The 13,290-nt window shown below is 44.8% G+C and overlaps 1 protein-coding gene across 1 annotated transcript in view; it reads left to right on the top strand.

Annotated features, from left to right (window-relative positions):
- Positions 1-5,143: 5,143 nt before the first annotated feature.
- MYO1D (myosin ID) overlaps positions 5,144-13,290 on the top strand; it is a 368,653-nt gene continuing 360,506 nt past the window's right edge. The window contains exon 1 of the mRNA XM_045488082.1: positions 5,144-6,126. Within this exon, the coding sequence (XP_045344038.1) occupies positions 6,095-6,126 (32 nt within the window). The 5' untranslated portion in view covers positions 5,144-6,094. The remainder of the gene's footprint in view (positions 6,127-13,290) is intronic.

The following is a 13,290-nucleotide window of genomic DNA, read 5'->3' as shown; positions in this document are numbered from 1 at the left end:
CACCTTTATCTGTAGAATACACACTAACTCTGGTCACTTAAACTTTTGTGCCTCAAGGGCACCTGAGTGGCTCTGTTGGTTGACCGTGGCTCAGTTCAGCATCCCAGGTGGGTTCGAGCCCTGCATCAGGTCCCGCACTGAGCGTGGAGCCTGTTTAAGAGTCGCTCTCTTGGGGGGGGCGTCTGACTTCGGCTCAGGTCATGATCTCACAGTCCGTGATTTGAGGCCCTGCGTTGGGCTCTGTGCTAACAGCTCAGAGCCTGGAGCCTGCTTCAGATTCTGTCTCCCTCTATCTCTGCCTCTGCCCTGCTTGCACTCAGTCTCTCTCTCAAAAATAAAATAAAATAAAAACATAAAAATTAAAAAAAAAGAGTCTCTCTCTTGGGACACCTGGGTGGCTCAGTCAGTTAAGTGTCAGACTTCAGCCCAGGTCATGTTCTCACAACTCATGAGTTCCAGCCCCACATTGGGTTCCTCACTGACAGTACAAAGCCTGCTGGGGATTCTCTGTCTCCCCCTCTCCCTCTGCCTCCTCCTCCACTTTCACATGCTCTCTCTCAAAATAAAGAAAGAAACTTAAAAAAAAAAAAAGATTCTCTCTCTCTTCCCCCCTCACACTCTTTAAAAAAAAGAAAAGAAAAAACTTTTGTGCCTTAATTTTTCCTAACAGAGGTGGAATTAACATCCAACACCTTCAGAAGATGGAAAATATAATTTTAGTTTTTTTAAAGTTTGAGAGCGAGAGTTGTTTTTCTTTTAAAGTTTATTTATTTTGAGAGCAAGAGAGAAAGAGATAAAGACGGGGGGGGGGGGGGGACAAGAATCCCAGGTAGGCTCTGTGCTGACATTGCGGACCCAACACAGGGTTCAAACCCACGAACCATGAGATCATGACCTGAGCCAAAACCAAGAGTTGGACACTTCACCAACTGAGCCACCCAGGCGCCCTGATAGAAGTTTAGAGTAGATGTTCACACTCTGTATTTCGTATTAGTAAGCATCTTGTTTGAACACTTCTCAATTTGCAGCCTTACCTCCTTGTGCCGACATGATCTCCAGCCACGCTGGGAAAACTCGCTCTTCCTCGAATGTGTCCCTACGTTTTCTGGTCTCCATACCACTGTTGATCTCCCATCTCTACCTACCATGCTGACACCCAACCCCACCTTTCAAATCCTATCCACCCTTTAGGATTCTTCCCCAAGAACTCCTCTGGCTTATCTGTGTTCTACAACTTCCCACTAAAGATCAGGGCTCTGTATATTCTCAGAACCTGCATCACACGCCACTTTATGTCATTCATGACTTCGTCTAAAGTTAGAGTGGCAGCTGGAATCATCAGGAGAATGATCTCAGGTGCCCTGAGAATCACCCACCCAGGACTCTAATCCTAGCTCTGGATGGGCATGAGATGTCATATAAGCAAGTAATATTCTCACATTGGGCCTCAGTTTCTTTTTTTGTAAAAGGAAAGGCTTGAAGCCGTAGTTGAAAGGTTTCTCCATGTCCTCTGTGGGCCCATCCTGCAGGACTTGTGAGCCCCTTTGCGATACAGACCACATCGTTTCCATCTGAGCTCCCCAGCAGACCTGGCTTCTACTGAGACGCTCCATACATTAATCCAACCAACATGCTTTATCCTCACATGCCCTGAGGGGCTGACCCAAGGCACAGACCCAACCCTTGGGAGACTTGCAGAAGCAGAGTGGCCTGCCAGACCCACGCAGTGAAGGACAGGCCAAGGACAGACTAATGATTAGAGGATTACTCAGTCCAAGAACTCGCACAGAGAGCCCTTCCAGAAAATGCAGGTTCTCAGTGGGGGGCAATGTCTCTGGGCATTTTCAGTTGGGAGACAGGGTGCTACTGGCATCCAGTGGGTAGAGGCCAGGGATGCTGCCCAGAATCCCACCATGCTCCAGACAGCTCCCACAACAAAGAATGAAGCAGCCCCCAAACGTTAAGTGCTGGGATTGAGAAACCAGGCCCTATATCACGTATTTCTTTCCTTCTCCTAGCATTCCTTCATCCCATTTTCCCCTTCTTCTCCTAGGATAAGCAACAGAGTCCAAATGAAACCCCTGGAATACAGGGGGCTTTTGTAACCATCACCCGTGAACACTCAGCCCTGCCCTATCGTCATGGAGAAAATTCAAAATCAAGCCTTCTTACATCTGTCACAGAATTACCTTCTTCTCTTCCCCGTAGCTTCTTCCAGAGGGGAAGCCTTCTCTGATTTTGTTCTCTGCAACTGTAGGCTACGAAGTGAGGTTGGGTGGGCGGGAAGGAGGAACGAAAGCCTACCCGTGCTAGGTACATTCGAAGTACAGAGCACCACTTAGTGAAGACCTGCTGTAAGTGCCTCTTCACAGAATAAGAACAGACGAGGTGGTGAATCCTCTCTCTGTAAGAGGGCATTTAAGAATCAATTTCTAGATCGCCTGTCAACAGATCCAAGAGAGACACGAAGAGCTCAGGTGTTCAGAGTTACTGCCAACAGACAGCGAGCCCAGTGGGAAAAGATAGCAACCATCTGCAGATCCAGTTTATCGAAGCTGTTTGCACACAACTTTTCAGGAATTTGGGCGTGAAGAAGGACCCCTGTGTGAGAAAAGCTGAAATCAAGAACACACCCAGGGCCACTCACATGACACGGGTCTCGACCATTCTAAGCTTCCATCAGGAGAGCCTCAACTCACTTGCTTTAGGATTTTCCCCCATGTAACCAAGATAGGCCTCCTCCTTCTTCCTCTTCTTCTTCCCAGAGGCTGAGCTGGCCCTCCCATACTTCTCTTGGGCTGCAGTTAAAGTGTAGTCTTCTTCGGGCATCTTAGGTGGTGTAGGCAAACGCAGTACATGCGGAAGGCTGGATCCTTAACACGTCTAGGTCACAGCACTGGCTGGAGGCAAGTGAGCGCCTCAAAGAGGTTTGCTAGGGGGAGCTGGAAGGCACGCTCTCCTAATAAAATCAGTGGCTAGTGACTTCACCTGCAGGAGACAATACAGAACACTTAAGAAATACTAGGTGCGGAGTCTAATAAGGCAGGCTGATGGTACATTCTGGAAAAGAGCTTGAGGTGGGAAACTCAAAATGTTAACCTTTCCTCTGTTCTTCCCATGTAAAAGAGAGAGTGACCACTTTGACCTGACGGCCATTAACTTACCAGGCAACACGGATCTCCGCGGTGATTCCTTTTACGTGTGTGACCCCAGGTGTTCTTATTATAGTGGCTCTTGGCCACAAAGATTTCCATTCAAAAGGACTGAGCCTGGGATCCTGGAAGCTGCATCTTTTGCTAAAGCGTCCCAGGTGAGTTGGGGCCACCTGGGTGGCTCATTTGGTTACGCATCCGACTCTTGGTTTTGGCTCAGGTCATGATCTCCTGGTTTGTGGGATGGAGCCCTGAGCTGGGCTCTGCGCTGACCGTGCAGGGCCTGCCCGGGATTCTTCCTCTCCTTCTCTCCCTGCCCCTCCCCTACTCTCTCTCTCTCTCAAAATAAATAAATAACCATTAAAAAAAATAAAAGCATCCCAGGTGAATCTAATGACCAGCCAGATTTAGGATTCATTGGTCTGTAAAACCTTCCCGAAGCAACCCCACAAGATCAGGGGTTGGGGTTCGAGGAACAGCTCTGCACGGATGTGCCCTGTGTGTGTGCATTTCCACTGGGAGGGGTACCTGGCTGTGCAAGAGCAATTAGGAACTCAGGTGACAAGGCATGAATAGGGAAGCCAGGAAGTCACTGTACCTTCAAGACTGAAGGTTGAGAAACCCTAGACGGAGAGGTCGCGGACTCCCCGCAATTAGCATTATCAGCTGAGCTACAAGGAAATGCCCAGCCTCACACGAAGGAACAGATAAGAGGATGCCAGAGAACCAGGGTGTCAAAAGAAGAACCAGAACAGAACTCCTCCTTCTCTCAGTTATGAGCCACACTGAAGCCCCAGCTCAGGGGACTGGTGGGGACTGATGCCCTGGGAGCTCCCATTTATCGAGCCCTATGTACCTGACCCCATACAAAGTGTGTAATGTACCTTATTGCAATCAGTTCTCAGGGCAACAATGTGAGGTCGGTATTCGTATTACCGTCACTTTACAGAAGAGGAAACTGAGTCTGGAAGGGCTCATGTGACTTGTCCGGGGGTCCCACATAGTGCACGATGGCAGGACCGGCCCCTCCTTGAGCCTTTGCTCCTAACCCCATGCCCTGCCGCCCTTCCAACCCGAACGCCAGAGCCCCACTCTCCTTGTCGTTACACACGTGTGCTCTGCATGGCTGCTGCGTGCATTTATTCATTGATGGAGAACTTGGAATGTAGTTCCAAGAACTTGGAATGTAGCCTATCTGTGGTGCAGGCTCAACTCCCCTGAATGAATTCTTTGGTGACAAAGAACTATGCTGAACACTTCTGTGAAAAGAAAAAGACAGTCTATGACCTGGCCGTCAAAGCACATCCCACCCACCGCCTCAACTACTACTCTCCTTTTCCCGGCTTCATCGCTCATTATCTGTCTAGTTAAAAATGCAACATATGCATAGAGCGTATATGATGAAATGCACTGGGTGTCTTAATGCAACAAAGTAAATACAAATTGGCAGAAGTCATCTGTGGGATGGCACTCTTCAGTGATGGGGCAATGGGGAACCAAACGAGCACTGTACCGTCCAGAAGATGCTGGAGAGCACTGGAGAAGGGTGACAACAGAGGTGATGTTGCCGTGGGAGTGTAGTAAGAAGCCCTGGCCAGATGGCACTCACTCATTAAAAAATACTCAGCAAATTGTGATCCCCTACTAAGTGCAAGGCCCATGGAAATGGTGCATGGAAATGGTGACGAATTACCGAGAGGAATCACAAAGCTGACATAGGGAGAAGTCATAGGGTGATCAGAAGACTCACCAGCATCTGTTAGAAATCTCAGTCAGCTAAAAAGGATATGCGATAAATTGCCTGCTAATACATTCCCTATCCTGGGGGCACCTGGGGGCTCAGTCGGTTGAGCATCCAACTTCGTTCGGCTCAGGTCATGAGCTCACAGTTGGTGAGTTCAAGCCCTGCATCGGGCTCACTGCTGTCAGTGCAAAGCCCACTTTGGCTCCTCTCTCTGCCCCTCCCCTGCCCACACTCTTTCTGCCACAAAAATAAACAAACATTAAAAAATAAATACGTTCCCTATCCTGAAGATAAAAGAAGCAGTTACACTAACAGCAATGCTAACTTGTATTTAGTGAATGCTCAGTACCTGCCTTGAATTATACAAAGCACTATATAGACATCTCACCTTGTGGTTTTAATACTCAGAAGTATAGAAGAGAGGAGGAAACCGAGGCTTATAAAGATAAACTAATTTGTTTAAGGTCACACAGGCAGTAAGTTGCGAAGCTAGGAACTGATCTCTGATGTGTCTGGCACCAAAATTCCCATCACTATTTCTCCCAAGTTAGGCCTCCCGCCCACCTGCGGCAAAATCTCCTGAGCTGCTTATTGAAATGAAGATCCCCAGCCGCCATCGATGCCTCGGTACAAGTATCTAAAGCTTGGGTGCCACTGTATCCCTAAGGCCTCCTGAGAACTGTATGGGGAAAATGCTCCTCTGATCCAAACCCTGCTCAGTACAGAAGGGCTAATTAGAGACTTGGAAGGGGTGGGGACACTAGGAGAAAGTGACTGTGACGTGGCTAAGCACAGTCAGACACAGACCTTAGACACTGAGAAGGCTGACTTTACGGAGTTTAGTGATAATTGTGTTAGAATTCTACGGATAGAAACTCTAAGAGGGAGATCGACTTGAGAAAAATAGGAGGCTCTTCCTTAACTGGCCGTGACCTTGGCTCTCCTCCTTGATTGTAATTCACTTCGACCTGGTCCTATCTTGGTGGACTATCAGATCCAAAGGACAAACCAAGCTCATAAATAGGGGTAATGAGTAACAAGAAGATGGGACAGTTGGGATTCAGGGCATGGAGTGTCTGGGGAGTGACTCAGGAGTAAGACTGAGTGAAATGGTGTTGGAGCCTGCTTTTGTGCGGCGACGTCTACGTGGAATGGGGGTAGCCTGGAGCCTGCTTTTGTGTGGTGACATCTACGTGGAATGGGGGTGGCTGAAAGAGTCAAGTGGCCCAGGTAAGTCTGGCATTGCAGCACACAGTAGAGGGGATTCAGACATTGGGTGGGACACTGGACTACATAGCTTCTGAGGTCTCCTGGTTTTGTGGCTTCTACTTTTCCCCTGTATCATTTCTTTAGGGTTCAGGTTGTTAGAATTTGGAGAGAAGCACTGCTCATATCATTTCTACTTCTGGATAGTCCGAGGAATTAATCTTGTTGATTCAAAAAAGTCAGAGGGGCACACTGTGCATTACATTGTATTTTGTTTATTTTTCACACTGTGCATTTTAACATCATCTTATTTCGTGATCTTCATTCTAGGAGATGAATACTGCCAAAGCTCACCAGTTGAGAAACTCTGGGTGAACGGCAGGAGGAGAGGGAGTTTGGGGGACAGATTAGAAGATGTCACCTTGGGAATGATGTCACACTGTTCCTGGAGTGTCAGCACTATAGATACTAATCGAATATTAATGGTGGATGATATTAGTACCGAATAGTTGCTACTTTGTCAGGTGGAGGTAAGAAAAGAATCCAAATTTTTCCCAGCCCCAGCAATATCTTATTTAACCTCTACACGAAGCTTTTATTTATTTATTTATTTTTTATTTTTTGTATTTTGAATTTCCAGTTTTTTGTTTGTTTATTTTTAATATATGTTTTAAATTTATACCCAAGTTAGTTAGCATATAGTGCAACAACAATTTCAGGAGTAGATTCCTTAATGCCCCTTACCCATTTAGCCCATCCCCCCTCCCACAACCCCTTCAGTAACCCTCTGTTTGTTCTCCATATTTAAGAGTCTCTTATGTTTTGTCTCCCTCCCCGTTTTTATATTATTTTTGCTTCCCTTCCCTTGTGTTCATCTATTCTGTGTCTTAAAGTCGTCATATGAGTGAAGTCATATGATATTTGTCTTTCTCTGACTAATTTCACCCAGCATAATACCCTCCAGTTCCATGCACGTAGTTGCAAATGTCAAGATTTCATTCTTTTTGATTTCCGAGTAATACTCCATTGTATATATATCACATCTTCTTTATCCATTCATCTGTGGATGGACATTTGGGCTCTTTCCATACTTTGGCTATTGTTGATAGTGCTGCTATAAACACGGGGGTGCATGTGCCCCTTTGAAACAGCACACCTGTATCCCTTGGATAAATACCTAGTAGTGCCATTGCTGGGTCATAGGGTAGTTCTATTTTTAATTTTTTGACGAACCACCATACTGTTTTCCAGAGCTGGTGGGAATGCACCAGCTTGCATTCCCATCTACACCAAGCTTTTAGAGGAGAAAAAAAAAATATGGAGAAAAGAAGGCCACCCCCCCCCCAATTAAAAATAGGAATAGGAAGGGACTGGGGTTACCTGGAGAAGATCCAGGGTGCTGCCCTCCCTGACTTCTCTATCTTCCTCCCCCAGCATGTTGTCTCACAAATGCTCACTGCCACATTGGGCAGTGGAGACTACCCACTACTCAAAGCAGAAGCTTTGAGTTCTGGTCTTAGCTCTACCAGCACCTTGCTCTGACCTAGTCAAAGGCAGGGGCTCTTCCTGGGACTCAGTTTCCCTAGGGAGTATATGTTTGATTATACAACCATTGAGACTCCTTCAAATCTTGCTATTCAAAGTATGGTCTGTAGGGTATCTGGCTGGCTCACTTGGTAGAGCGTGTGACTCTTGATTTCGGGCTTGTGAGTTTGAGCCCCAGGCTGGGTGTAAAGATTGCTTAAATGAAAAAAAAAAAAAGTATCATCTGCAAACCAACAGCAGCAGCCCTTGGGAATCTTGTCAAAATGCAGATTTCGATTCAGTAGGCTGGAGGTGGGACCTGAAACCCTGCATTTCTAACAACATCCCAAGTGATTCGTACACACTTTAAGGTTTGATACATCCTGCCTTAAGACATTATCAATCCATCAACTGATTGTGGTCGTGCCTTGTTGCTTTCCCTCTGGTGGGTTTCTATCACACCCCCAAATGTTCTAGTTCTAGAACCACTTCCAATGGCCAGGATAGATTGAGAGTTAGTGATTTTCTGGCTTGGGGCTTGGAGAAATGCCACAGGCTCCTTGAAATAGAATACTACACCCCCACACACCCATTTTCCTAATAAATAAGCTCACTAATTAATTCATCTACGCGATTCAAAAAATATGTACAGGGCATCAGGCACAGCTTGAGGGCTGGAGATAAAAGGGTGAGTAGAGTATGGCCTCTGTCCTGGAGACTTTAGGGACGAGGCCTGGACAGCCAACTTCAACTCAGTGTGATAAGCACTTCTGTAATTAGTAAAGAGGATACATTCCAGGGAGATGTTTATAGTCAGAAACTATGTTTTCACAGACAGGAAGAGTTTCTGGAGGCTGTCCCAGGCTGCCTCCTCTACCATGGACGCTATCTTTCCTGTGGCCATAAACATGTGGCTTCTCTGCCCACGCTTGGGAATGTGCTATGGGACAGTCCCCATCTGATGACTCACAGGATACTGACAATGATGGTTTCTTGAATTCTTCTCCATTCCCCAAAGATTAGGACCTGTGGTATGACCCTTCCCTTAGCTTGGGCTTCTTAACCTGGGATCCATAGACAGGTTATTTTGGGCAGAGGGACAGAGGGGTCCATGTATAAACTGGTTTTTGTGTGTGCTTAATATACTTGTCTTGGGAGAGAAAGTCCACATGTTTTCATCAAAGGACAGTGGGTTCTTCTCTCCTTCCTCTCTTCAGCTGATATACCCCAACTTCCTCCCTGCTCAGGTTGACTATGTTAAAAGGAGCTTTGTCTGCAGTATCAGCCCTTCCAAAGAGTTAAGGAAAGATCCTTGTTCCCAACTCAACACTATCACAGGTAAGCACAGCTTTAGATCCACAGGGACAGTAGGCATAGAAATCCCTAGAACCCAATGCACCCCAATGTTTATAGCAGCACTATCAACAATAGCCAAAGTATGGAAAGAGCCCAAATGTCCATCGATGGATGGATGGATAAAGAAGACGTGGTGCATATATATACAATGGAGTTTTACTCGGCAATCAAAAAGAATGAAATCTTGCCATTTGCAACTATGTGGATAGAACTAGAGGGTATTATGTTAAGCGAAATTCGTCAGTCAGAGAAAGACAAATATCATATGACTTCACTCATATGAGGACTTTAAGATACAAAACAGATGAACACAAGGGAAGGGAAGCAAAAACAATATAAAAACGGGGAGGGAGACAAAACAGAAGAGACTCATAAATATGGAGAACAAACTGAGTGTTACTGGAGGGGGTGTGGGAGGGGGGATGGACTAAATGGGTAAGAGGCATTAAGGAATCTACTCCTGAAATCATTGTTGCATTATATGCTAACCAACTTGGGTGTAAATTTAAAAAACAAATTAAATAAAAATTAAAAAAGAAAGAAGAACTCCCTAGAACCAAGAGCCAGGTCCTTAGCAATTGGCCAGCTGATCTTTGTCTTTAATAGCTATAGGTGAGAAAATGAACTTTTTAAGTCACTTTCTGGGCTTTCAGGGTGGTGCATGACAGTGAGCTCAGCGATGAAATTTCCCTTTCCTTTGTTCTGTGAGATGTCTATAGAAGGGTAGGGGAGTGGAGCAGGGAGGTCCATAGGTGGGCAAGCCACCAGGGATACCAGTGAGGCAACTGTTGGGTCTGCTTTTACTTTAAAAAAACTTAGGCATCAGTAACCACAGAGAGCATACACGCTGCCTTTGATGTACCATTCATAGTTCAAATCCAGTCTTCAGCATGAAAGAGGAGGAAGCATCTTTTGGATAATACCTCAGGCAGAGAGTTCCACGTAATTTCTAATATGGATGTGAGTGCATTATCAAGTTATTTTGCAACATAAAGTTTCCTTTCTACTTCTGCTCTAGGATGATTTCAGCTTATAAAATAAATGTATACAAGAGCCTTTGAATATGTTGTTTTTCCTGGCCTTCTTGCTTCTGTCTTGCAGGACTCCTGCTGGGGTGAGCTGTCTTCTTGAATGCAGGGCACCTGGTGAAGGGAGGGCAGGGAGGTGGGGCAGCCCAGAAGCATTCTGGGAGAGAACGGGAGCAAATATTTGCTTTGGAAAATTCAGAGTTGATTTTCAAGGATAAGCCAGTAGCAGGTCAACTGCAGAGGAGTTTGGGGAACAATAGCTTTTGTTTAATGTGAACATACAGTGCACAGGCTTGGCCTCAGGACAGAAGTGAACACAGCCCTGAAACCTGCTTCTAGGGGCAGGAGATGAGAATAAGGTAAACGCTGCACAAAGACTGACCTTAATGCAGAAAGTCTACCAAGCGGTGGGGGTGGGGGGGGGGAGGGGGTTGCTGACAACCTCACATCGCACAACCCATAACCCATAGATTCACAGACCATCCCCTATTCATTTATCAAGCAAGTGTGTATTAAGAGCTTTCACATCTGAGGCACTGTGCTACCAGGTGCCAGAGTTACATCCAAGAACAGAACAGACATGGCCCCAGACCTCATGGCTCTCTCTCTCGTGAGAGATGGACAAGAGGCTCGAGTGTATTCAGTGTTGAATGGGAGTGACATTTCCAGAGTGCTGTGGGGGTACGGAGGAGGGACAGCCAACCCTCACTTAGGAAATCAGGGAAGCCTTCCTGGAGGAAGTGATGTTGGGGCTGAGAGGTAAGAGAGGAGCAGAGGTTAGCTAGGCCATAGGGGTGAGGGGTGAGACAACAGGGAAGGGAATTTCAGGCAGAGAACAGGTGGCACCCTCCTTGGGGCATATTTGATGACATTTACATATTCAATTATTTAAATTATAAATATATTGAAAAGATAAATTATTTAAATTATTTTTGGGGTTTCGAATGGTCTGTTTGGTATCTATAATCTCCTAGCATATCTGTGGGAACCAGACCTTACAGACACTCCTCACCAGAGTTTTCAAAGTGTGTGTGGCTTCTTCAGTCGTGGAACATCTGATGTGCAAATTTCTGATGTGACTTTAATTTCTAAGTATTATAGGATTTCTAAAAAATAAACATTTTTATGTTAGGACACTTTTAGACTGTTATTTGATTTTTTAACTTTATTATTTTGAAATAATTTCAACCTTACAGAAAAATTAGAGGAAGAGTGCAAAAAAGTTCCCACACATTCTTAAAATAAAAAAAAAATTTTTAATGTTTATTTTTGAGAGAGAGAGAGAGAGAGAGATAAATGGATAAAGCAAATGTAACAAAACATTAATAATTGGTGAATATAAAGAATGTGTGGGAGGGGGCGCCTGGGTGGCTCAGTCGGTTAAGCGTCCGACTTCAGCTCAGGTCATGATCTTGTGGTTCGTGAGTTCAAGCCCCGTGTCGGGCTCTGTGCTAACAGTCAGAGCCTGGAGCCTGCTTCGGATTCTGTGTCTCTCTCTCTGCCCCTCCCCTGCTCATGTTCTCTCTCTCTCTCTGTCTCTCTCTCTCTATATATATATATATACACATATCCACATGTATTATTATTATTATTCTTTGCCAAACAATTTGAGACATCATACTCTTTACCCCTAAATACTTAGGATCCATCTCCTGAGAATAAGGACATTCCCTTCAGAACCACAATATAATGATCAAATTCAGGAAAACCAATAGTAATGCTATGCTACTATTTAATTTACAGTCTGTATTCAAATTTCACAGATTGTCCCAATATTGTCCTTTACATTGTTCTGGTTAAAGTCCAGGTCACAAACTGCCTTTAGCTGTGGTGTCTTTTTAGGGCCTTTTAACCTGGACCAGTCCCTCAGCCTTTTTTTGTCTTCCAAGCCATTGATATTTTTCAAGAGTACAGGTTGGTTTTTTGTAGGATGCTCCTTAATGTGGGTTTATTTGGTGTTTCTTCATAATTAGATGTAGTGGATACATTTTTAGCAGGTAAGTGATATTATTATTTCTTTCCAAGGAGATGATATCACTCATCATGTCAGTGCGTCTCATTATTGGTGATCGTAACTTTTATTTTGGCTTTTAGTATATTTTTAATTTATTTTTTTATTTTTTAATATTTTTTAATGTTTATTACTTTTGAGAAAGAGAGAGAGAGAGAGAGAGAGAGAGAGAGAGTGGGGGGGAGGGGCAGAGAGTGAGGGAGACAGAGGATTTGAAGCAGGCTGCATGCTAACAGCACAGAGCCTGATGTGGGGCTTCAACTCATGAACTGCAAGATCATGACCTGAGCTGAAGCCAGATACCCAACCTACTGTGGCTCCCAAGTGCTCCCCACCTTTTTTTTTTAAGGTTATTTTATTTATTTATCTTGAGAGACACACACAGAGAGAGAGAGAGAGAGAGAGAGAGAGAGAGAGAGAGAGAGACAGCAGAAGTAGGGGAGGGGCAGAGAGGGAGAGAGACAATCCCAAGCAAGCTCCGCACTGTAAGTGCAGAGCCTGATGTAGAGATCGAACTCACCAACCATGAGATCATGACCCAAGCAGAAATCTAGAGTCAGACACTTACCCCACTGAGCCACCCAGGTGCCCCCTGGCTTTTAGTATATTTTAAGCTGTAACACAAACATACATATCCAAATGTGTTTATATCTAAACGTTATCACAAAGGAGATTAATGATGAGCAAACCTGTTCTATATTATCTTCTTCAAATGCATATTTCAGTGTTTCGTTTCTCCGGCTGTCTCTGTGTATATTGAAACATTTTGTAAATGTATCATTGATTAATAAATTTGTAGCTGTGCACTGGCCTTTAAAAAGGCTGAATGTAACACTCTAATAGTAACAAATTACTGCTTCCCCATGTAAATCAGGATTTTCTTGATATTGTACAACCAAAACAGTGTTCAAAAGTAAATCGGAATCCCGAAGCTGATTTAAGATGATAGGGACCCCCAATGGACAGACATGGGTTCAGCAAAAGAGCCTTACTGGTCTCAATGCCTGATTTTATATTAATTTGGGCTTATAAATTTATAAAATACATTTTGCATATGTTCTGTACATGTGTTATATGTTGGGCTCCTGTCCAAGATACTGATAAAACACACACACACACACACACACACACACACACACACACACACACACAAGAGTTCCTTTGCTCTGTTCATTTGAAAACTACAGCTACATCCCATTGTAGATCCTACCCACTGTGGGATTACTTTTGCCCTAACAACCCCAGGGCTCAGGGAATACACACACATCC

Source organism: Leopardus geoffroyi, chromosome E1, assembly GCF_018350155.1.
Source record: "Leopardus geoffroyi isolate Oge1 chromosome E1, O.geoffroyi_Oge1_pat1.0, whole genome shotgun sequence".
NCBI lineage: Eukaryota > Metazoa > Chordata > Mammalia > Carnivora > Felidae > Leopardus > Leopardus geoffroyi.
Note: the sequence above shows the minus strand (reverse complement) of the source record. Positions and strands in the feature narration are given on the sequence as shown.